General features: G+C 43.2%; 1 protein-coding gene and 1 non-coding gene across 3 annotated transcripts in view; both read left to right on the top strand.

The window, feature by feature from the left end:
• ehd4 (EH-domain containing 4) overlaps positions 1–25,380 on the top strand; it is a 34,919-nt gene extending 9,539 nt beyond the window's left edge. For both annotated transcript variants that reach the window (XM_044166166.1, XM_044166167.1), the window contains exons 3-8: positions 4,259–4,356; positions 13,777–13,943; positions 14,033–14,166; positions 14,434–14,545; positions 18,593–18,757; positions 20,790–25,380. In XM_044166166.1, the coding sequence (XP_044022101.1) occupies positions 4,259–4,356; positions 13,777–13,943; positions 14,033–14,166; positions 14,434–14,545; positions 18,593–18,757; positions 20,790–21,347 (1,234 nt within the window). In that variant the 3' untranslated portion in view covers positions 21,348–25,380. The remainder of the gene's footprint in view (positions 1–4,258; positions 4,357–13,776; positions 13,944–14,032; positions 14,167–14,433; positions 14,546–18,592; positions 18,758–20,789) is intronic.
• Positions 16,159–16,231, top strand: trnak-cuu. Its single transcript has one exon. It is a non-coding gene; the product is annotated as a tRNA-Lys (tRNA).

Below are 25,380 nucleotides of genomic sequence, written 5' to 3'. Positions count from 1 at the left end.
CCAAATGAATAAAACTATGACGAAATGTTTTACAGTTTTTGGCAACAAATGAAATCTATTAAATAACGTGAAAGACGATGTGAAGTGTTGTTCGGCGAGCGGCCTGCAGCTGCAGAATCACACACTGACTGTTGGGAAGTTAGCTAACGGTCCAGCAACAAAACAAGACGTAACCAACACGTAGACGGAGCGCCTTTAATAGCTCACAGGCTTCTGTAGGAAGAAATGTGCAGGATCAACGTTAACTGTCTGCCACCGAAATCTTCCCGAAGACGTCCACTAAGGCGGCGTTTCTGCGTTAAAGTTATTTTAGCTGCTCGGCTCGAGCTGAGCTTAGACGTTGAACAAGTGTGTGAATACAACTTCCAGAAGACAATTAAATTTAGTTCCTGGCGAAACCTCGACTGTGACTAAAACTCTCAAAGGACTAAAACTAGATCAAGATCAGATGCTAAAATGAAAACGCTGCTGGACGTTTGCCTGTTGATCTCCGGGATCATTAATCGGCTTCACTGATGGTTACGTTTGGTCTGTCGTCGCGCAGCTCGTGAAGTCACTGCTGGATTAAACTGCGTTACGTCAGACTGTGAAGCTCCCCTGATGTCTGAATGTAACTGCAGCTGCAGGAGGAGCTCTGCCTCTGAGCCGGACGGGGTTTAAAGGCTGCTGGTTGAGTTTTATTGAGACAGGACTCAGTGGAGAGTTTAGATAAATACGAGGCTGCAGACTGATGTGACATCTCAGAGCTCCACCCAGCCCTGAAAGACCCGGACCCCAACGTTTAATCCTTACAGGCATTCCACTTAGCTTCAACCTCAGTCAGCCTTTCTTAGTTTTGTTACGTTGATCGATCGCAGAGCTTCATGTTTCTCCGCCGGTTGAATCCAGAGGGGAGTTAAATCACTGTAACACCCACAACACAACGAGTCCAGTTTAAATCTACTTTGTGGTGCCGTCTGAAACCCGTGTGTGTGTTTCCTCTGAAGACGTTTTATCTTCTGATGCTGCGTTCATGTCACGTAAGATATTCTGTAAATGTGAAACAGGCTTCAGCAGCAGTGGGCGGTGCACAGTATAGAAATGCTCTTTCAACGACGCATTGTGAATAAATGTCCACCACAGAGAGCTCCGTCCTTTACTGCATCGTCTCTGACTGATGATCAGTTCCAGCGTCTTTTTCAAGAATATTATCTGCAAATAAAAACTGATTCAGTTATTGTTTTACCCAAAAATCCGGAGGTCTGCAGTCTTCCTCCTGTCAGGGCGTTTACAGCCGCCGCGACCTCCATCAAGAGGTCCGCAGATCACTGCCGCTGCTTCCTGCGCGAGCACGACACTGAAGGCGACTCGGATGAGCGACGTTAACAAGTCAGAGCTTCTCCCATCTGGATTTTCACGGCTGCGCAGTCAGAGGACAGTCAGAGGACAGTGCTGAAACATGTCCCCTCCCTCCCCGGTGGCCGATTATGGCCTCAGCATCTTCCACCTGCTACTGCGATCGACTCAGTTCGCGCCTTCGGTGTGTAATCTGCTTTTTAATGATTTCAGCCCTCTTGTTGGCTTTTGTCCTCAATGATTCAGTCCTTAAAATCCTTGAAGGCCTTGGAGAGGATTTGAATTCAGATTAAAAACACACAAACAATGTTTGTCTCCCAGAGGTGGAAGAAGCACTCAGATCTTTTACTAAAGTAAAAGTAGTAATACCACAGTGTAGAAATACAGCTGATTAATAGTAAAAGTATTAGAATAATATATATTATATTGGATTATAATTACTGATGCATTAATGTGTCATTTTATTTTAATGACTTTATATTCTGCTGGGTAACTCAATCTATAATTATACATCGTCATTTTTTGTTGATTTTTTTTGTTTTTGAAAATTTAAGGACCAAACGATTAACGATAATCAAGAAAATAATCAGCAGATGAATCGATAATGACACTAATTGTTAGTCGCAGCTGCTGTATTTCTGACTTACTGCCGCAGCGAATGCGCGTCGCGACGGTGTCGCTCAAAATAACGAGAAGGAAAAGAAGCGACATCTGAACAGACCCTTACTCCCCTTCTGGACCGATTTCTACACACACACTCAAATCCTGGCAGCTCTTCACACTCCTGTCACCGCTTTCCTCAAAACATTCACGACCTGGGAAATGACCCCTTCACCTCTGACTGACACACACACACACACACACACACACACACACACACACACACACACACACACACACACACACACACACACACACACACCGTCAGATTCCTCAGACCTCACAGTTCGCAGCGACGGTTTAAATTTAGCTAAAAACACTCCTGTCCAAACGTATTTCCTCTGTCCAGAAATATTTCTGAGAGTGGCAGCAAGGAAGTGGAAGGACAGTCGGCCCTCGAACTGTGTGTGCGTTGGTGTGTGTGTGTGTGTGTGTGTGTGTGTGTTAAGGCATTCCTTTAACCAGGAATCTCAGCTCGTCCCGGTGTGATGGAGGAACCACAATAAGTTATTGTTTCCAGGGGGAAGTGTGTGTGCGTCACGTCGCGTCGGCGCTGCGTTTTGTTTTTTCCCGCCTCTACTAACTTTAAACTCGATATTTATCACGAGGTGGCAGGGAGGGCTCGGACACACCCCGTCTGTCTGTACCCAAATAAACCTGATTACATGCTGGAACGTAACACACAGACACGAGAAAGTGTTTAAGCATATTTCTGAAAATGTTGAATTAGTCCTTTAACGATGAGCGGGCCGGGGAACACTGTACCTGTACCCGTGACAACAAACCTGAACTTCATACCACATCCGATCTGCAGTGATGGAAGAAGTACTACAGCAATACTACAGTGTAAAAATACTCGTCACAAGTAAAAGTGTGTAGGCATCACTTTAATGTTGCAGCTGGCTAATTGTACCTGCTTTATATACTGGGAGGATCACTGTTGACACACACACACCCAGTTAATTACACACCGTCTCTCCTCCGACAGAGACGAGGTTTAACAACCCGGATCCTTCCGGACTGAAACAATAGAGCGAGCTCAGAGACCTGGATGATGAATCGGTCAGCAGGTCCGATCTGTTACGGATCTGCACGATTCACGCGGATTCAGTTCGTTTCGCCGTAGACGGCGGAGTTAGAGTTGACCTCTCTCGCAGTGTTAACCAAAGTGAGAAATAATTTGTGTATCCGCCACGTGATCCGTAATCCTGCCGACAAACAAACAAACAGCACCGAAAGCATGACCTCCTTGGCGGAGGTAATAACCGGTACTCCACCTGGAGGATTCAGTGATGATCTCCGGTGGTCAAAGTTCAGATTTAGTTTATTATACGTTAAAATGATCAAAAACGGATAAAAATGAGAAAATGCAGGTAGTTTGGCACAAAGCCTTTTAAAAAAAAGAAAAGAAAAAGCTTGTACTTTCAGTGATCTGAGGATTTCTACTCTGTCCACACGACATCCACTTCCTGTCCGTCCGTCCTGAAGAGCGATCCCTCCTCTGCTGCTCTTCCTGAGCTTTCTGACATTTATTTTGGGGAGTTTTTTCCGAGGCGAGGGTCTGAGGACGGGGGGGGGGGACGTCTGCTGTACAGACTATTAAGACCTTTGTGAAGTTTCTTCTGTTTTTACGTCCTCGTTGTGCATTTCACTTTTCAAGGGAATTACATCGCAGAGGAAGCTAATTATCAGGAGGCGAAGGTTGTCAAAAGCAGCGATACTTTGATACTTTTTCAATACGTGTTTAAGACGATACGATATCCGTTAATTATACATTCGATAGTATCGGAAGTACCGAAGCTATAAAAAAACAAAACAGATCTACAGTCAGATTTCCAACCCAAGGCTGCACAGATGAATCGACCGGTCGTCAATATGTGCGACTCTTTCTGTCCCAGCACCGTGTGCAGGTTGCTTCCTGTTGTTTTTCCTTTTGCCGTGGTATTGAAAGAGGTATCGAAGTTTAAAATTCTGGTATCGTGACAGCCTTACAGGAGGCACATGCATAAATACAGGGGCGCTGGGTCTGTCTGCAGAAAATAAATGAATAAAAGGTGTCGAGTCCATGTAAGAATAAAAGAAGCGGTATTTGTGTTGGTTCGTTTGTCTTTTTGTTCTATAGAGGAACATAACGAATCAACTTTTAAATTGTTACTATTAATTTATTTTTAGCGCTGTGATAAAACTCAAAAACAGTTTGTCTCACTCTCTCTTCTTGTGTGTGTGTGTGTGTGTGTGTGTGTGTGTGTGTGTGTGTGTGCAGGTTTATCTGCTCTCAGATGCCCAATCAGGTTCTTCAGAGCATCAGCATCATCGACACTCCTGGTATCCTGTCTGGAGAGAAACAACGAATCAGCAGAGGTACGAACTCTGAGTGTGTGTGTGTTTTAGCTGATGTGTGACGGTGTGTGTGTGTGTGTGTGTGTGTGTGTGTTTTAGCTGATGTGTGACGGTGTGTGTGTGTGTGTGTGTTGGCTGACTAAGCTCTCAGAAACGTCCTTTGTGTTGTTGCATAATAGTCCTTGAGATTCTTTCACTTCCTCATATTGTACGTCGGCCTGCTGGGATCATCACTCAGTTTAACTGACGACTGTTCTCAGGAAAACTTACAGGCAGCAAAGGTCAGAGGTCACAGTATCCTGACAGATTATGTTGTAGTGCCAGCATTTGAATGGCTGCTGTTTTGAATTGTTCTTGCTAGCGGTGTTGCTCTGTGGATCAGTCGGTCCACCACTTTGGTCCAAACTGAAATATCTCAGCAACTATCGGAGGGATTGTTGATCCATTTTGTTCGGACATAGTCCCGGTCCCCAGCGGATGAATCCTAATGATGTTGGTTACCTGCCGACCTTTCCTCGATCGCCACCGTCGGGACAAACCTGACCGGATGTAGGGTTTTCACACGTCTCCTTGAAACGGTCAAACGTTCTTGTGAAATTCTTCGTCCCTCTTTCCTCTCACTTCCTGTTTTGCCTCTCAGTCTGTTTCCTCTGATGACTCACACCGCTGCTGCTCATCTTTAAACCACAGAGTTTATAAATGCAGATCTGAAACCGGAGAAACTGATCCGCACGCGAACCAACTCTCGGGGGCGTTTCTAGACAGTTACAGATCTGTGGCGACTGTGGAAGAAGTGGCGAGTAGTAATTGTAGCATCGGTGTCATTTATGCACCATCACTGTATGTAGCGGTGCTAGCTAGCAGTTTGTTAGACATTTTAAGTCGGTATAAAAATGACAAGATGTAATTAAAAGCTTAAATGTAGCTTAAATAAAGGTGTTTTATACGCAGTGGTAAAAGACATTTGTCGGAAAACTCTTTGTCTAACGGTTTGTCCGGTCCAGCGTCTTTGCGCTGAAGACTTATCGGCATTAAAAACAGAACCTTCTCAGGTATTTTCAGTTTTATTTCCCCGGAAAACACAGCTCAGTCACAGCTGCTGAAGCTGCAAAATTTCCATCTTACGAAGAACTAATGTTTTAATAGTTCTGTCCGAGTGTAGTGTGCAGGAATCCTTGATGATACTGGGGCAAACGAAGTATTAAACCTCCTGCAGAGCTTTTATAAGTCGTACAGGCGGGTAGAACGACCTGAAGGAAATGCGTGTGATTGCTGATTTGCATGATTTTTGATTTTATAGTTACGGTATAGATGCAGTTGGAGTGAATGGGGAATTTAATACACTTGTGCATTAGGCTGAAATGCATTACGGATATAACTTTACATGTCAGCAGCTTATGTACAGTTGATCAGTGTGTCGTACTTAGCTTTTTGAAATCTGGAGTCGGTAGACAATCGGTTATCAAGAAGAAGAATATCATATCATATCATATTTTCGTATGATTTGACATATGAATTGTTTTGGTAGCACTAAAACTGTAGGAAGAGATGTTTTTGAGGGAGACCTCGTAAATTATGCACATTTTTACGAAAACACAGGAAACTGTGAAATTGCTTATCGATTATATGGTGTGGAAGAATAATAAGAAGTGTGCAAGACAACATAACACTAATTTAAAATTTCTTAGAAAGGTTAGGACTCATGACACCACGTTTTCTTGCCAGCAATAAATTAAATAAATAGTATGGAATACAACTTTATTGTCCACAAAGGTGGAACGTTGTCTTCGTCCCGTCGTAGTCTGAGTTGAATTTTGCGTTTGGGGTTTTTTTGGGAGCCAGCATCTAGTGGCCATTAGAGGAACTACATCTTAAAGTGCTTAAATTTGGTGGCTGCTTCATTTAATCCTCTGTGTAGGAAAGCTTCCGCTCTGCTGAACGTTGTTGGTTTGCTTCGTGGGATCAGTGTAGTCCTGTTTTCCAGGATTCCTACAGTCTGGACTCTTTCCTGAAGGGTTTTATAGGACAGCAGTGAGATGTTGGGTGTGGAGCCAAACAGTTACAGTCAAATATCTCAGACAGCACAGTCCTATGTAGTTCTGTGGGAAACATCCCTGTTAGTCCTCATAAAAGCCATCACGAAGGGGTTCCTCCTCTGGGTCCCCTTGTGGTTTCAGTAGAGGAACTCCTACTGTAAAGAGTCCTCAGAGGTGACTATTACTCTTCAGTTTGCACGGTATTCGATGTTCTGATGTGCTGATGGAAATGGTTTTTACTGATCCTGAAGTTGTGGTGAGAATCCAAACCGAAGACCCCCCCCCCCCTCCCGGGAGGAAGCAGAGAGGAAGATCCATCTGCTGTTGAAGAGAAGTTGCTACAAATTTGGCAAACGAAAGTCAGCAGAGAAAGAGATCTGTGAGCTGGACGACAGCTGTCCCGCGGGACAGAGAGTGTATTTTAATCATTTTTGTTTCTATATGTTCCTATAACATTTAGCATTGATCATCTATAAGTATCTATAATTGAATCAACCTCAAGTCAGGTCCTAAATGTTCCGTCAGTTGCAAAATTATTTTAACATATACTGCATCTGTTGATTTAAGGAAGCAGCTGCATTTATAGAAAGGGTTGTGTGTGCGCCACTTAATATAAATCGGAGCTAGGTAATCTAAAAACTGAGGATCATTTTAAGACGTTGTTAGCCAGTTGCTAGCGACTAAATGAATGGCAATGCCCGTCGGTCCTCCACTTTGGTCCAGACTGAAATATCTCAACATGGACTGTGATGAGACGTGCTTCATCGTTCATGCTCCCCTCAGGATGAACTGTAATCACTCTGCTGATCCTCTGACTTTCCATCTAGCGCCACCATCAGGTCGACACGTTAACGTGTCCGACACTTTGGTTTCTGGCCAAACACCTGCAGAGCTGATGGCGCTCCCATCAGCCTCAGCTGCACTCTGTGTTTACTGCTAATCAGCTAATGTTAGCATGCTAACATGCTAAACTAAGATGGTGAACATGGTGAACATTATACCTGCTAAACGTCAGCATGTTAGCATTGTCATTGTGAGCATGTTAGCATGCTGATGTTAGCATTTAGCTCAAAGCTGCTAGCATGGCTGCAGACTCTCAGTCTTGACTTTATTCTTGGCTAAGTGTGTACGTTTGGTTTCAGAAGTGTTCATAAGTACTTATATAAGTTTTTATTTTATCAATCTGTCAAATAATAAACATGATAGAGACCTAAAACTCAGCGACACATTTTTGCAGATGACGCTGTCCTTCACTGCCTTACCTTTGATTGATGTTCAGTTTTAGTGTCTGTTTAGGAGAATATTAACTGTTGATGAAAACGAAGATGAATTTTCTTTTACCCCAAAAAACATGCACAAGAGCAGGCAGTGCTTTTTTTCAGCCCTCAGTAGCGTCTGCAGGTCCTCCTGTTTATGTTTCTCTCGTACTGTATAGAAACTATGTACTCTTTCCTGCTGCAGTCTGTCCCCGTTGCTCCCTGAGTCCGCCTGGATGACAGCATCAGTTAAAAGCCTCGGCTGGACGGGTGGAGGGAGGGAGGGATGGATGGAGGGAGGATTAGAGGGAGGGACAGAGGGGCCACAGGAAGCGGCGGTGGGGCGTTCCCTCCATCTGGAAGCGTTTAGAGCTGCTCAGCTGAGGGAAAAATTCCTCCTGAAGACATTCAGCAGGCCAACTGTGACTCAACACACACGGAGAGGCAGGCTGACGTCAGCAGCATCGCTGACAGGTTAAAGTCCACCATACAGACGCTGAGGGTTCAGTGAGATCACGGCTACTGCTCTGTTTTTTATCAGAGTCATTAACATTCGGCAGTTTGGACGAAGCGAACACGTATGTTCGCTCAAAATGTTGAAGTACACGTGTCCTGCAGCTGCTTTATACAACACACGTTTCTTCTTCACCACCTGCCGTGTAGAGGTGTTGACCTCCATGTTTGTTTTGTCAAACTGCACTTCGAATTGATTTTCTCTGAACGTTTTTCAGACTCCTTTGGGCTCCTCATCGTCTGTGACAGCGGTAATTCGTGGCTGCTTAACAGATGATTCGGTTCTCGATTCGTTTCTCCGGTAAAGATGTCGGGAGATGCTTTTGACCCGTTTTCACTCGTCGTGAATTTATTTCCCCCTGGCGGTAAAACACTTAACTCCTGTAGGTTCAACTGGGCTACGGAAACTCTTTTAGGGCTGACTGACTCTAAAAGACACACTATATAAATGGACTTCAAGAAACTCGCTAGCCAACAGCAATAAGGCTAAAAACAACCCATAATGCAACACTCTCTGTAGGAGCCACTCTTTCCATTCAAAAAGAATATCTGATGTGCTGCTTTTTCAAACTTGTATCCAGAAAAAGATACTGTCTTATTTTACGGTATTTTCTTGGCCATGCGACGCTGCGTTTTTTTCCCCATACGCGTGCGCCTGCTCATATTCCAGAGATGCTAAAGGAAGGAGGATCTATCAGGTATTAGTAATCAATTCATCTACTACTGGTACCCATCCCTACCACATATATGGTGTGACTTGTACTTCTGGAAGGGCTGCACTTCATTTACATCTGCTGCATGCCCAACAAATAACCTTTTGCAAACTTTTTGCAACAGTCTTGCTAACCTTTAGAAAGAAAGAAATATATATTTGTGCCTAAAACTATTACATTGATACCTGAAACAGGAGGTCAAACCAAGTTTGCTATTGACAACAAAAGTTAACTGAATGTGAAGTTGATGATGATGATGATGATGAAAAATGATTCAGGGAAATGTGAAATCGGACATAGTAATCAGAGAGAAAGAATTGATCAAATGAAGAGGAATTTAAATGGAGATAAAGCAAAGAGTTTGATTGGTTGTTGTTTTTTTGTGTATTTTGTAGTTGAAGCTTACACTTTCTGTTTGTAGAATGAGCTTTTAATGCCTCGTGGAACTATTCAACATACAACTACAAACGTTGAACGGAGGATACACGTTGTTCCTTCGTGTCACATGTGTTTGCAGAAGAGTGTTTTTAAAATGTGGTGTTAGGTTTGTGTTTTATGGAAACATTACAGTTGCATGTTTGGCAGCAGATTGTGTGCAGGGTGGAGCTGCAGTTTGCCCAGTTGGCTGATCTGCTGCCAGCCCACCACCATCATCATCATCATCATCATCAGAGGGTGGAGCGTCATGGCTCATAGTTAGTGTCTTATTTAATTCATGTAGTATCGTTAGTGACGACAGTTAAAGGCTCCAGGAGTGTTTGTCTTGTTGTCCGTGTGCGTTGTGGAGTTCGTCGTTTGAATTTTTACAAACGAGGTCAATAAATATGCTGTTCTTGTCCATTTTATTAGATTTATTCTGTTCTTCTCTCGTCTTCTCGACTGTTCTCCTCACTTCATTTGTCTTCACTTTACGCCTCTTCTCTTTTATTCCCGTCTCTTCACTTCACTTCTTTCGACTTCTCTTAATTTCTCTTCTCTTCTTTTTATCTCGTCTTTTCTTCCTGTTATTTCTCATCTCTTCACTTCACTTGTTTCTTTTGTTTTGTTCTTCTCTTCAGTTCTCTTCATTTCTTTTCACTTAATTTCTTGAAACTTCTTTTAAATTCCCTTCACTTCACTTTTTCCTCACTTTATTTATTAAGTTCTCATTTCTTCCCTTCATATCTTATCACTTCACTTCTCTTCATTTCCCTTATCTTTGCTTCATTACTCTTTACTTGTATTGTCTTTTATTATTTTAATTTCCCTTCACTTCATGGCTCCTCTCTTCTTCTGGGGTTTAAATCTCTGTATTTCACTGTTGGATCTGAGCCTTACTTAAATTCTTAAATCTGACTGTCAGCTTGTGCCCCTGTGCTTTCAGCCAATAATCCCTCCCTTCTTCCCTTGGCTCTGTCCTCCTTAGTCCCACCCAGTCCAGTCCAGTGACGTCCAGTCCTGGCTTCTGGTTTCACTGGTCTGCTTCATCATCATCAGTCTCATTGCACTTTTCCTATAGAGCAGGTCTAGACCGGACTCTTTATAATATTATTTACAGAGACCCAACAAATCCCGGTAAATGAACTCGGTGACCAACGTTACATCACTGCTCTAACGAAGGAATACGAGCACTTTTTCAGGACGGCCATTTGTTTAATCTGAACCGAAACAGAAATGTTGAATTATTCCTTTTAATCAAAAATAAACAAAACCGAATACATAAAAAAACAAACAAGATTAAACATGTAAATCAGTGATCTTTAGAGGTGTTGGTGGGTGTATTTTTTTTTTTAAAACTTTGGTTGGAGCCAGGGTCGCTGTTTCCCCTCGTTTCCAGTCTTTATGCTAAGCTAGGCTAACCACGTCGTGACTCCAGCTCTGTACTGAACACACAGACATGAGAGTGATATCCATCTCACTGTTTGAGAGAAAGTGATTAACTGTGTTTCCCAAAATAGTGAATTATTCATTTTAAAGTTATTTGTCAGGGACCAAAAACATTATTCATTAAGCAAAAAGAAGCTTTACAGCGGGTTTAGCTACTAGATACTAGAGAAAAAGATGTTTTAACCGTCCCGGTCCGGATTTGAATCTAGTTTTATGACATTTTCAGTGAAACACGACCCTTTAACACAGTCAGTGGTCCTCACTATTACTTCCATGGTAGCTACACTGGCAGGACACAGTCAACAGGAGAGACGCTTTACCGTGAAACACCAAAAACCATGCGATTCGGAAATGGTGCTCCGACTTACTTCGCTTGAAATCGGAGCGGGTTTTGTTGCATACTAAAAATATAGGGTTGGGACTTTGTTTGATTAGAAATTAATCTATTTTACCGTCTGTGCGCTACATGTTAGCTAGCCTGCGACCCTGCAATAGCGAACTAATAACTGAGTATTGCCAGATTGGTGACAGTTTCTTCCCCTTAAATTCAGTAGCAACTGAACTGAACTGTATATATGTAGTTTCTTTCAATCACTCCAAATGATCCGACACCAGCCTGTGTTAGGGTTGTTAGCCTATACTGCTATCTTGTGTATGAGTAGTGTAGCTACTTTAGGAGTGTTTTGGAATATCTTAGGAATTATGTGTATTTGCAGCATTATCATATAATTATTTGCCTCCACATGAACCGCCGATTACAGCTTTGCGGAAATTGAGTAACACTGCTCTAACACCTCACCGGTCCCCGTTCATTTATTCTCACGTTTCCTCTGTTGAACTCTGCACACATTTTTCCAAGAGATAAATACAGTAAGTTACAGCACTTAAGAGGAAGTAGTATTGTTAGACTGAAGGCCTTTCCCTTTGAACAGGAAGTGGAACATGTAAAGTAATCAGTCGTCCTGCAATGGAACGAGCAGAGAACAGTTACGCCTCCTATCAGAGGAATTCCTCTCATGAAACCCTGCAGGACGGTGTTTTCTGTCTGCGTTCGGCTGTAACGAGTCTCGTAGGTGGAAGAAATTTCCCGGCTGTTTTTACCACTCACTCACTCACTCACTCACTCACTCAGTCACTCAGCATTATGTCTCCTGGGTCCAACCTGAGCCAAACACCTGAACCTGCAGGTGTAAACTGAAGCCCTGACACCATCGGACGCCATCACACATCATTTAGTCATGAAGCGACGATTCCAGGCCGGAAAAACTCGAGCGTAGCTGATTCTCCACAGCAGGACAAACTGGAGTCAAAGCTTGGTCACATTATTATTATTATTATTATTATTGGCATTAATCCATTCAGCGTTGACCCTGTGTGTGTGAGCCATGACTGCATTATGTGCATCTTATCCTGGTTTCAGGAACCTGGATATGCTACCTGCAATACTCCGATAGAAACCAGGATGCTGCAGCATGTAAACACCTGATCCAGGTTTCTGATCATTCTTTGCTGGTAAAGAACATCGCGGCTGCGATGATCAGAAATCAAGACACACCTGCACACAGACGATCAGAAACCCGATACTGTACGGTCATGTGTACAGGGATGTGAATGAACAGGTTTCTCGCGTTCTGTGTAAACGTCGTATCCTGAATAAGACCATAACCAGGATGAGACTCAAAACCTGGATACCGGAGCGCATGTAAACGCACTAAAAGTACAAAAACAGTAGGTCGCAGATAAAAATCTAAGCAGGAAGTGAACCAGCAGCACAGCTTTTCCTCGTGTTGTAGGACTTTTACTGTTAAAGTTTTAAAAGCTTTCGTCTCCGTTTAGTTTCCAGTTCAGAGCTGAGTGTCACCCAGTTTTACAGGAACCACACCCAGACTGCCACAGCTCACTTTATACACACACACACACACACACACACACACACACACACACACACACACATTTAAAGACATAGAGCAGCTCTTGTGCCCTCAGTGCTCTCTGTTGATTTCTGAAACTGTAACTCGTTTATAAAGCTCCTCCTGTGTTTTGTAGATGCGGAAAATAAATCGGACTCTTTCACAGTTTGCACATTTACATTCAATTCAACAGGCTTCACTGGCGTGACATTTGACGTGCGTCGCCAGTGCACGGGTACGATTATAATAAACATTTCCCTCTCTGAGTGTTGGGAAGCTTCACATTCCCCCTCCGCAGCTCCCTCCGTCACAATCTGACATTCACTTATTGCATTACGGTCACCGATCACAGTAGCGTCACATTACTTGGACAGTTTGGGGTCGGCCTGTTCACTGTCGCCGTTAATTATCAGCTCGGCCTCAGCGTGTCCGGTGGGCTGACCGGTCCAGCGCTGGCTGTGGTTTAGTTCAGAGCTGCAGGGTGTGTGAACGTGCAGTCACTTCTTCTTAAAAATATGATGAAACATTCTGGTAAAACTTGTGAATTTGTTGTTTTTTTTCCCCATTAATTGATTGTTTAGTCTATGAAATGTCAAACACACTCACATCTTCCCAGAGCCCGCGGTGACGCCTTCAGATGTCCGCCCGAAAGCCTGAAACTCAAACATGTTCAGTTTACAATAATATAAAACAGACAAAAGCATTTTAGATGCTTGAACCAGATAATATTTGGCCTTTTTCCACTATTTTTGCTTGACAAATGACTGAAATGATTAATCGATTATCAAATTAGTTGCCAATCATTTTCCCGCATATCGACTAATTGACTAATCTCTGGAACTCTGAGCTCCTTAAATGTCACAAATGGCTAAATGTTGTTTAGACGGAAGCAACAAGTAAATCATCAACAACTAAATGTTCCTCTGGGAGATGTTTGTTAAAATATCGAAGTTATTTGAAATAGGGTTAAAAACAATTTACTGGAATATCAATAAAATCTTTCTTAAAATGAAATTCTCCGTCTGTCTTAATTTGCCTTCACACTGGTCCGTCAGTGACTGGATCGTCCCAAGTGTTCAGACGGAATCGATCAGGTGATTAGTAATAGTATTGATGGCGGTCCTCCTGTCTGTCTGTCTGTCTGCAGGTTATGACTTTGCGGAGGTCCTGCGTTGGTTCGGGGAGCGGGTGGACCGGATCATTCTGCTGTTCGACGCTCACAAGCTGGACATCTCTGACGAGTTCTCGGAGGCCATCAAGGCCTTCAAAGGACAAGACGACAAGATCCGAGTCGTCCTCAACAAGGCCGACCAGGTAGGACGACGGAGGGCGATTCAGCGTGAAGAGCTTCGCCGCTCTTAGAAAGATCAGTCTGACTTCCTCTTCCTCACCTGTGCTCTCAGGTGGACACGCAGCAGCTGATGCGGGTGTACGGCGCCCTCATGTGGTCACTGGGGAAGGTGATCAACACTCCAGAGGTGGTGAGAGTTTACCTGGGTTCCTTCTGGGCCAAACCCCTGCAGAACACGGAGAACAGGTCAGTGAGCAACGCTGCTGTTCATCCGGCGATTTAGTCATTCATTCATTCAGCAGGCCTGGATACAGCAGCTTTCATTCATTTTAGTAATTTACTTTTACTTGTCTGTTCACTTGTTCATTCTTTTGTTCATCCTTTCACCTCAGTATTTACCCGTTCATTTATTCACACATTCACTGACATTCGTTTACTCATTTCTTTATTAATTAATTCTTTCTTTTGTTTCATTCATTCATTCATTCATTCATTCGTCCTCTTCCTCCTCAGGCGTCTGTTTGAGGCGGAGTCTCAGGACCTCTTCAGGGACATCCAGAGCCTCCCGAGAAACGCGGCGCTCCGTAAACTCAACGACCTCATCAAGAGAGCGAGACTGGCCAAGGTGAGACGGGAAATGACATGTTGCGGTGGGAGTCAACGCTCCGCCTCCCGGTTTAAACCTGCTGGCGTCCTGCATATCTGGGAATATCCTGGAATGTTTGCTCGTGTATCCGAGACAGAAAAAGTCAGGAAATTTGATCGCTCTGCGGAGAATTCGGTGAATATCAGAAGCTTTTAAAACAAAAAAGAAGAAGCTGGAAGTAGAGGGAAACTGTTCGCCGAGCTTCATCGAAAGAGAAAAAATAGAGCCAGCGAGTCCAGCTGGTCTGACTGAGGCGCAGCTCCTCTGCTGCGTTGCCTGTCAGAGTCACTTAACACCAGAGTTGGCGTAAGTAACATTAGCTATTGAGAGATTTATTTTGAAGAGGGAAAAGGCAGGAACCAAAAGAAGCTTCTGATTTCTGAGAATCAGAAAGCAGAAGTGAGACTCAGTTTAAAGATGAACCGTGACTGGAGGAGGGAAGGAAGCTACCTGTGAGGCTTCAAGGGATAAATCAGAAGTTAGCTTGAAGTGTTTCTGGTCCTCCGTCAGTCTGTCAGTGTTTGTGTTTGGTTCCTGAAGGCAACGTGTTTCTGTTCACACCAACATCAGGAGTGAGCTCACCTCCTTCGCCTTCACCTCCTCTGCTCCCTTCGCTTATTTTACACTCTGCGTCACCTCACCTCTTTTACTTTCTTCATCTCCTTCAGTTCCTTTGCCTTTTTCCGCTTCCTTTACCTCCTTTACTTTAGCTCCTTCACTCCCTTCATTCCATAAATCTCTCTTACACTTCCTTTGCTTTAGTGCATCTTCTTTATGTTCTTTAACTCTTTCACTCACTCCACTCACTTCACCTCCTTTTCCTCCTTCACGTTCTTCTTCTTCACTTCCTGAACGTACTGCACCTTCTCCACGTCCTTTAGTTGGTTCATTTCATTTACATCTCAGAAACGGTTGTTGCTGGCGTAGACTGAAGCGGCGCGAGCGGCACACCTGATAAGAAACAACAGACGGTTTATTGATCTGCTTTAGAAGTCTGTGCATCAGATTCTTTACTCTTTGGATCCTCGTACAACTTCTTCCTCGCTTTTCTCTAAACATTTCTTGTCCATATTAGGTTTCTCTCTTTCATAAGCACCTACAGCGCCGCAAAACTCTCCATCTGAAGTCCTTTAGTCTGTTAGAGCAACACGTCTGCCGTGAGGTGAGATTATTGGACCTGTTTCCAGTAAAAATCTGATGAAAAACTACAAAACAGTCACGTTTTTGTTTCTGGAATAATTTCTAGAAAATTCCTGAAAGAAGGAAAACAAGGACGTTCGTTAGATGGATATAAACTTTGTGTGTTTAAATTCACACACACACACTTTCATTTGTTAACAGTTTCTGTCAGTTGAAAATCTCACATCTGCAAAATGTCGACTTTTCAGGAACTAAAACTGTATTTTCACAGTGTAACTGTGAGCAGTGATGACTGCAGAGGTTTGTCTTTGCTCTTCAGACGGGTCTGTCTGTAATGTGACGGAGTATTAGTGCCACCGTTGGGAAAGAGAGATCAGAGATAAAGCCGAGAAGTCTAAACCATTTTGTGTTGTAGTAAACAGAGAGAACAGTCAGCCAGTATAGCATTAGCAGCCCGGCTAGCTCAGTCGGTAGAGCATGAGACTCTTAATCTCAGGGTCGTGGGTTCGAGCCCCACGTTGGGCGCATCACTTTTAAAGAGTTTCCCTACGGGGATCAATAAAGTGATTCTGATTCTGATATACACACACACAGAGGATCACATGACTACGTGTAATATGAGAGGAGTCACCTGACTCTCAGCTCTCCGTTTTAGCGTTTTTCAGCTCATTGTTTTGGCTTTAAGGAAACTTTGGCGGTAATAAATAAACTGTTACAGGTACCGTCTGGCACCACGTAAACAGCTTATATTTTCACCTCAAAATAAAACATATCTTATGTTATCACTTACGTTTGGTTCCTAAATGCATTTTCCATTTCCAGCTAAAGTCCTTTTTACTCTTCCCAAAATGCCTGAGCAGACAGCTTTTTAACTTATTTTTAACCATTTTAAAATATATCACATTTGTTTTTAACATTAGCTTTTAACATCTTACACGATATCATACATTTCAAAAGTATTAAGACTTTACAAAAATGTTCAAGGAGCTAAAAATAAAACTCTGTCCTACGTGACTTTGGTAGCAACAGGTGACGTTAACAGGCGCGAAAATGCGGGTGCTGCTATATGTACATATATGTGCACATATTCATAACACAGCCTTATTAGCGGACATTAAAACATCCAACAACAGGCCGCTGTTTTCAGGCTAAAAGCTCTAAAAAAACCCCGTCAGACATTTAATCAGGCGGTGCAGGATCTGCTCAGTAATAACGAAACACTACCCAATCGAACCAGAACATACAAACCTTTTTCTCTAAACACTTCCCCAAATATCTTGACTTTTTCTCCTAAACTCAAAACTTTATTCTTTATTAAGATTACAACTTTTTTCTCAAATTCTTCAGTTTTCTGTCCCGACAGAGACTTTAATGCTCTGTGTTGTCTGGAAATCTGTCAGTAAAAGTAAGATTTTGCTCACAAACTGTTCAATTTACTGTATTTCTTCAAACACCGAGATCATCTAATAACATTGGTCTTGTGTGAATCAGCAGCTTTCTAATCGTTTGTTGTTTTCCTGCTCTTCCTCTCCCTGAGAGGGTTAGTCGGCAGATTCAGGAGGCTCGTCAGCACGAAGCTGCACGATGTTGGATTCGATCGGTAAATGTGTTTATCCTGTGTGACCAAACACAGATGTCCTGAGTCACATGAGGTCCTGAGCTCAGAGTCCAGTGAGATCAGGACTTCATTCGGTTAAACCGCCTGGTTATTCTGCAGCTTTCAGTTCTGAACAAAGATTTGGCCGCGGCCCCTGAACAGATGATGATTGTTTTGATGCTGCGTTCATGTGCGCAGAGGGAAGTCCAGCACCCGGTCTGATGCATCCAGGCTGGTTCTGCTCTTGTTTCCAGCGTTCTCTGCTTGCTTTGTGGACGAGTTCCTGGAACTAAATGTGGGCTCTGGTGCAGGCTTTGGGTCTCAGTGCACTCCTGGTGTGATGACACGAAGATCTGAGATTTTAACATGAATTCAGAAGTTAAACTGCTGTAAGTTTGAGCTCCGCTGAATGACTTTTAGTAAACAAATGACACAATGTTCACGTGTCGACACCTCTCATCTATTAGAATGTGTTTTTGTTCTTCCTCCGTCTATTAACGACCCCCCCCCCCTCCTTCCACCTCCCATAATGCTGTGGGCCAGTACGAAGGATTGACGGCTCTCTCGAAAATTTAGGAACGATACATTTAAAATACATTGTAAGTCAGAATGATATCAAGTCATTATGTCAGTAAAATATTATTCGACTATTAAAGCCGAATGTATGTAATGTAATGTATGTAATTTTGATTTTTTAAATCAAATTTCTGAGATAGAAAGTTATTTTAAAAATGTATGTTTAAAGTCAAATTTGAGACTAAGTGGTTAAGTCATTATTAAGTCTAAATTTGAACTTATTGATTTATGAAGTCAAACTCATGAGAAAGAACGTTTGCTCGCTCCGTCCTCCGTCTCTGTCTGGACAGCGGTCCTCCTGTCTCAGCTCTGTGATCGAGGAAACTGTTGCATAAACAGTGTTGTTGTTGTTGAACGAAGCTCCGCTGAGGTCTGACTGCAGGGGGGCTCAGAGAGTGTGTGTGTGTGTGTGTGTGTGTGTGTGTGTGTGTGTGTGTGTGTGTGTGCGCGCCGAATTTCTGTTCTCTGAGTTGGGAAGATTAAAAATAAGGAAAGCTCGATGAGTTAAACGATTATCAGAATTGTTGCTGATGACTGTCGTTGTTGTTTCAGCAACTGTCTCTAAATGTGGGACTGTTCCTTTAACCACCAGCTGATTTTAGTTGATATTTTATCATATTGATATTCTGAATCCAGAATTATGTTGACATAGTTTTTGCAAGTGACTCCAGTTAAAAAAATGCATCGTCTGACGTCTCCTGCTGCTCCCGCAGGTGCACGCTTACATCATCAGCTACCTGAAGAAGGAGATGCCGTCTCTGTTCGGGCGGGAGAAGAAGAAGGAGGAGCTGATCATGAGGCTGCCGGAGATCTACACCATCCTGCAGAGAGAGCATCACATCAGCCCGGGAGACTTCCCCAGCGTCGCCAAGATGCAGGTACACAAACAAACAGGAAGTGACATCAGAGCTGCAAAATGACAATCACGTTTTAGTTTTTTGTTTTGATTCTTAGGGACGAAATATCACGCAGAGAGTTCGTAAAATCATTCTCCAGTGGTGGAAGAAGTTTTAAGATCTTTTACTTAAGTAAAAGTAGCAATGCCACAATTTAAAACGACTCTGTTACAAGTAAAACTGCATTCAAAATCTCAGTTAAGTAAAAATACACAAGTATTAGCAGCGTATTGTAGTTAAATGAGTGAGGATTGTTCGTACGAGTGTTTAACGTCACAGTCACTGAACTCTTACCTGCACAAACATGATGTGAAGTGCTCGTTTGATGACTTCACGAGGAGGTGAACGTTGTCGTCACAGAGTCGCTAGTCGTCTCAGAGGACCCGAGGACTGCTGATTACTGCTTTTACCCCAGTAAAAGTACGTCTTCCACCACTGGATCTCACAGACGCATGAATGGAGGCCTCGACTGGAACACGGCGTGAGAACAAACTGTGATCTTAGCATGTAAACACATTTTTCAACTCCGAGGTTCACTGATGTCAGAGAGGTTTGCAAAGGGAACTGAACAGGGTCACTGGTGGAAAACACACTTTGCAGCTGGTCTGTCCGGCCTGCAGAGATGCTACACTGCAGGTGTGTGTGTGTGTGTGTGTGTGTGTGTGTGTTCGTTCCCCAGCGACACTTGTATTTATTGGATTATTGGCGAGAGAGGATGTTTCAGATTTTTCAGTTCCCTGGTGAGATGTGTACTCTCATGCACACACACACACACACACACACACACACACACACACACACACACACACACGAGTTGTGTAGTATCTGGATCCTCCTGCAGACTCGGTGTTCTTGTTCAGAGGTCAGAGGTCAGCAGAGGACACTGTGTCCAGCTGCAGAAAGCAGGAGGTTTGATTCCCAGCTCTGCTCAGTCTCATCATGTGACAGGTTCATGTTTCAACTCGGGTCTCAGCCAATCAGCTTTGTTCACCTGTGAAGTCGATGTCAGTGTCAAATTTATCTATATAATAATAATAAAACTTTATTTATAGAGCACTAAGTACAAAGTGCTTCACAGAGAGAGAAATAAAACACCACAGTGAATCATAAAATACATAATAAACAGTAAAATAAACAGTTCAGGTAAAAATGTGTTTTGAGACGAGACTTAAACGAAGACGCTGACTCAGACAGCCTGATGTCTTCGGGCAGGTTGTTCCAGAGCCTCGGGGCCCTGATGGCAAAACCTCTGTCCCCCTTAGTTTCCATCCTGGACTCAGGAACAGACAGGAGACCCCTGCCCGAAGATCTCAAACTACGTGAAGGTTCATGAGGGATTACAAGGTCTAACATATAATCCGGAGCCATGAAGTCTTAAAAGTAATCAACAAGATCTTAAAGTCAATCCTGAAACCAACAGGGAGCCGATGTAAAGAGGCTGAACCAGGTGTGATGTGGTCGCACCTCTCAGTCCTGGTTTGCAGCCGAGTTCTGTACAGTCTGCAGTCGTTTTAAGACAATATAGCGCATTTAAAACAACCACTGTTGTGCTGAACAGGATAAAAAAAACAAAAACAAATAAACAAACAAACATAAAAGTTAATAACAAATACAATAAACATAATAAAAGCACAGCAGCACAATAGAAAATGAAATCGACGAGACAGCAGGCTGAACGACCTGGTCTTGGCTTGTGTTTGGCTTTTATCGCCCTCTGTCAGCGGCCGGCAGCAACTGCGACAAACGGCAAGTCTCACTCTTCCTATAAGAGAGAGCTCAAGACAACCAATCAGAGCAGAGATCCAACAGACGAGGCGATGTGTTAGTTATTAGTTTTCCCTCAGCGCTCACATGTTTTATATCTTACCACAAGAAGCTGATTCATATGTTTTTATACTCAAGCAAATGTCTCAGTGTTCGGATCAGGTGGTGAGGTTATCAGTCCGAAGACAAGAACGAGACAAAGAAGTCTGATTTAATTGTGATTTTAAGGTTTGTGTCTCTTCTCCTGCAGGACATGCTGCAGCACTACGACTTCAGTAAGTTCCCGTCTCTGAAGATGAAGCTGATCGAGTCGGTGGATAAGATGCTGGCCACAAAGATCGCGGGTCTGATGGCGATGATCCGGGACGAGGAGTCCAAGCAGCCGCCGGCCATGGTGTCGGGCGGGGCCTTCGAGGGCTCCCAGGACGGGCCCTTCGGTCAGGGCTACGGCGAGGGCATCAGCGCCGGGGCCGACGCGGACGACTGGATTGTCAGCCGCGAGAAGCACCGCTACGACGAGATCTTCTACATGCTGATGCCCGTCAACGGCAAGATCACCGGCGTCAACGCCAAGAAGGAGATGATGAACTCGCATCTGCCCAACACCGTGCTGGGGAAGATCTGGAAGCTGGCCGACTGCGACCGGGACGGCATGCTGGACGACGAGGAGTTCGCCCTGGCCCAGCACCTCATCAAGATCAAACTGGAGGGCTACGAGCTGCCCAACGAGCTGCCCGACCACCTGGTGCCCCCGTCCCACCGCAAAAACCCCACGGCAGACGCCCTGTACAACCACAGCGAGGACTAGAGCGCTTATAGGGCCGCCAAAGAGACTGGCTGAGCTGAGAAGACGTCCAAATGTAAAAAAAAATCGCCACAGGTCAACATTTATGCTGCTGCTGTTCAGACTAACAGGAGAACCAGTCAGCTACACGCCGAGGAGTTCGCCACCAAGATGATCTTCAACCACCGCTAAGTCAACCGCTAATCACACGTTTAAATAACTCGCCAAAACAAACAAAGTGACTGAGGAAAGCTGAGGAAGTCAAAATATTGTGCTTTTACTGTGGTAAGATTTTATATATTGCACAATTAAGCTGATTTCAAGGCACCAAATAAGAAAAATGATAATGTAGCTTCATATTTTACCAATTCTGCTTTAATTTGGATGCTTTTATTTTGAAAGTGAACAGTGTTTTGAAGAAATATCTTGATATTTAACAAACTTCCTGCCTGGATTTTCCTTCCCATTGCGCCTCTGTGTGTCTAAACGAGTATGCGGGCGACATGTGAGCAGCTTGGATAAAAAATCGATCACGTACAATATGTTGACTGACTGTAAGTAAGTTGTCGGGCTCCTGGATCGTCTCGTCCTCCCGGTTGTTGATCCTGACAGAGTCCCTCCGCACGGTCAAATGGCAGAAACAAATACTGATACTTAATAAACACAGACTGTTGGCACTTGATTTAACAATCTGTGTTCTGATGAATTGAACTGTAAGGTGAAAAAGATTTTATTTGTAAAATGTATTTTTCCAGAACATGTAGACACAAAACTCCGTCACCGCCGGCTGTTTCCGACACGAGTCCAAACTGAAACCATAAAGCTGCTGAAGCTGAAGAGTTTTACTTTCCAAACAGAAAAGTCTTGAAATGAAGACATTGACCTTCAAATTAAATCAATTATTTATTTATTATTTTTTTTAAATCTTTACCGAGAAGATTCAGGGAGAATCAGGCCTGCAATTACTTTCATCACCAAGCTCATATATTCATTTTCTAAATGAATCTTTGAATCATTTACTCTCTAAAATGTTAAAAAAATAATGTCTGAATAACAGTCCACGCAAACACAAAGACATTTTATATTTTTTCTATTTAAATATTTTATTACAAAATATTGTTGTCCCTGCAAATATTTTAGGATTTTAACATTAAAAATGACTCGCTGACGATGAATCAATTATCTGAATTGTTGATTTTCTGTAGGTGGACTGACTGTTTCACTGTGTTTTAGAGTGAAACTCTTCAAAATCCTGAATCACAACAGTCATAACGACTGTTACTGAAGACGAGACGGTGTTAGGAAGTGAAATAACCCTTGAAGGCGACGCAACAGGTCGCAGAAATACAAATTTCAGCAAATCAGAGAAACCCAACGAGTTCCTGAGTCGTCTGTACGTCCACGTTTTAGAACAGGAAGCAGTTACCTACCGTCTTCTCCACGTGACACACAAGCGCAGAATTAGTCCCAGAACCAGGACGCAGGGTTTACAGGGTCTCCAGAGGTCAAAGGTCGCCTGTCCTGTTTGAACAGCGCACAGTCGGGAGGAGATGACTGTGGAAATGGCCGCTCGCTCGCTCGCTCTGCTGCTGCAGCTCGCCGTTAACTCGTCCTCCGGGACGGACGGCGTCCAGAAACGTGCTGCAGTCGACTGTTTGTGTCCGCTCGCTTCAGTTTCCTCATATTGTAAAGAGCAGCAGCAGAGAGGAGGAGGGCCGGTGACCTCTGACCCCTGCTGACTGCATACTTTCCTCACTATGGGAACTAACAGCTTTATTTCATTGATTTATGGATCTAAAAAAAACAACTCCAAGGGATAACATGTTAAAGTGAGAATATTTATTTCCAACACGGCCCCGAGATGTTAAAAACCAAGGTGGAAAAATACACTATATGGCCAAAAGTATGTGGACACTCAAATATTCCAAAACCATGTGCTTTCTTCTGGTTTCAGTCTTTGCTTTCAGCAGATGCTGAACCTGCTGCAGGGATTTGCTCCCATTCAGACACCAGAGCATCAGCGAGGTCCAGCACTGATGTTGGGTGATCAGGACTGGCTCAGACCAGTTCCAGTTCATCCCAAAGGTCCTGGATGGGGTTGTGGTCAGCAAACTGGGAAAACCACTGAAACAGGAAAGGGACAAACACAAGCTGGTGACACAAAGCTGGAAAAACACTGTTGTCTAAACTACCATTGTATGCTAGAGCATTAAGATTTCAGTTCATTGGAACAGTATGTTAAAGTGGACAGGGGTGTCCATATACTTTTGGCCATACAGTCTGCATATAAAGTTACACTAAAAATCTTTAATAATTTCATCAGTACAAACTAATCCAAAACTAAATCTAAATTCTACAATACAAAAACGAACATCTAACTAACCGTTCGCTAAGCCCCGCCACCCTTAGCTAATGTAACTGCTACGCCTGTGAGTCTGTCTGCTTCTAGCAAGCTAATTAAGCTAACGTTAGCTCAGTAAGTTGGTTGAAAATGCCATCTTAAGTAAGGAGTTTTGCTGGCTTTACTGGACTGTGAACTTCCACATATCCAATAAAGAGCAGGACCGAGCCGCTACCATTAGCCTAAACTCTGATAGCATCCAGGACCAGCTCCCACACAGTGGATGTTCCACTCCTGAATGGGGCTTTTTCTAACATAACCTGTAACCTCGTGATTAATTAGTAGTAACTTTAGATTACCATTGTAGGTGGTAAGCTAGTTAGCTGGACATGCTAACGTTACCAGCTGACGTCAGAGCAGATAAACACATGTTTAATCCATTCCTATACGCTTTCGCTCGTGCGTTTTTGATTTTGGAAAGGTAAACTAGCATGTTTTTGAACACGTGGAGGAATCCAAAGGCCGACAGATGTGTGCCATGCCTAGTTACGGTTGCTACGCTGTGATTGGACAATTACTGTAAGAGGGAGGGGATTAGCGAACTGTCAGTTGTAAATTCTAATATCCTACCGGGAAGCAAAACATTTTCCATTTGCTCTCAAAAAACGATGAAATGAGTCAATGAAAGCAGCAGGGAATCTTGCTCTGAATGTGCCATTTATTACAAAAGGGAGTTTATTTCCTAGAAAAGTTAAGTTTGCCTTTTTTTTTTTTAACCTGCCTGCCATCAACCGCGGATCCAGATATTAGCTGCACGACAACAACGTAACTATAAACTCTCAAGGAGTTTTTAGTCTGAATATTGAGCACATTGTGGCGTTATTGGCATAAATCTGTGTTCGTTCGACCCAAACAGCCAATGTTTCGACTGTACAGACAGTGCTTAGCTGTAGCTAGCTATAGCAGCTAGCAATGTGTTCACCAACTGTGTGTATGAGGACCATGTGCTAATACTAACATGCTTCCAAAGACATTCAACTTTTCAAAGCTACGTTTGCACGTTTCCCCATCCGTGCCTGTTCCTTTCAAAGCCTTTTATAACGAGATAGATAACAGATAAAAATTTGTTGTTTGTTTTTTAGGTTGGGTTTGGTGAAAACATTTTCGCAGCAGTGCCTTTTCAGTTCAACACGCCTCAGTTGGACGTGTTTTGATGCCCTCTGTTTCTATGACAGGACTGTAATCTTCCTGAGGATTCAGCAGCTGGGCGGCTTCTGTTTAGTGCCTTTGAAAGACAAAAAATCTTAAGAGTAAAGTTTATAGCATTTCATCTTTCCATAAGGGAACATCTGTAAAGCCATCAGTCTCTGATTTAAGGTCCATAAAATACAGGATTTTAGTGAATAAAGGAAAACGTGTAAAATCAGCTGTCTGATGGTTCAAGGAGCCTCGACAGAGTGGGAAAATTCAGTTTTTAATGTTTTCTGTGTGTAAAGATGCTTCTCTCAGTCGGACTACATTCAGTGAAAATTAAATCTTCATTTATCAGAATGTAAAAGTTTCAATGTTTGTGATTTTGATGTATTTTGTATTCTTGTTGTTTGAATGTGTTACTGGTCAACAGTCTGTTACTCTGTCCTGATGATGTTTGACTGATGATGTCATCCTGTTAGTAGCGGTGGAGACTAATAAAGTTTATTCAATACATGTACTCAA

The sequence above is a fragment of the Siniperca chuatsi genome, linkage group LG15, assembly GCF_020085105.1.
Source record: "Siniperca chuatsi isolate FFG_IHB_CAS linkage group LG15, ASM2008510v1, whole genome shotgun sequence".
NCBI lineage: Eukaryota > Metazoa > Chordata > Actinopteri > Centrarchiformes > Sinipercidae > Siniperca > Siniperca chuatsi.
Note: the sequence above shows the minus strand (reverse complement) of the source record. Positions and strands in the feature narration are given on the sequence as shown.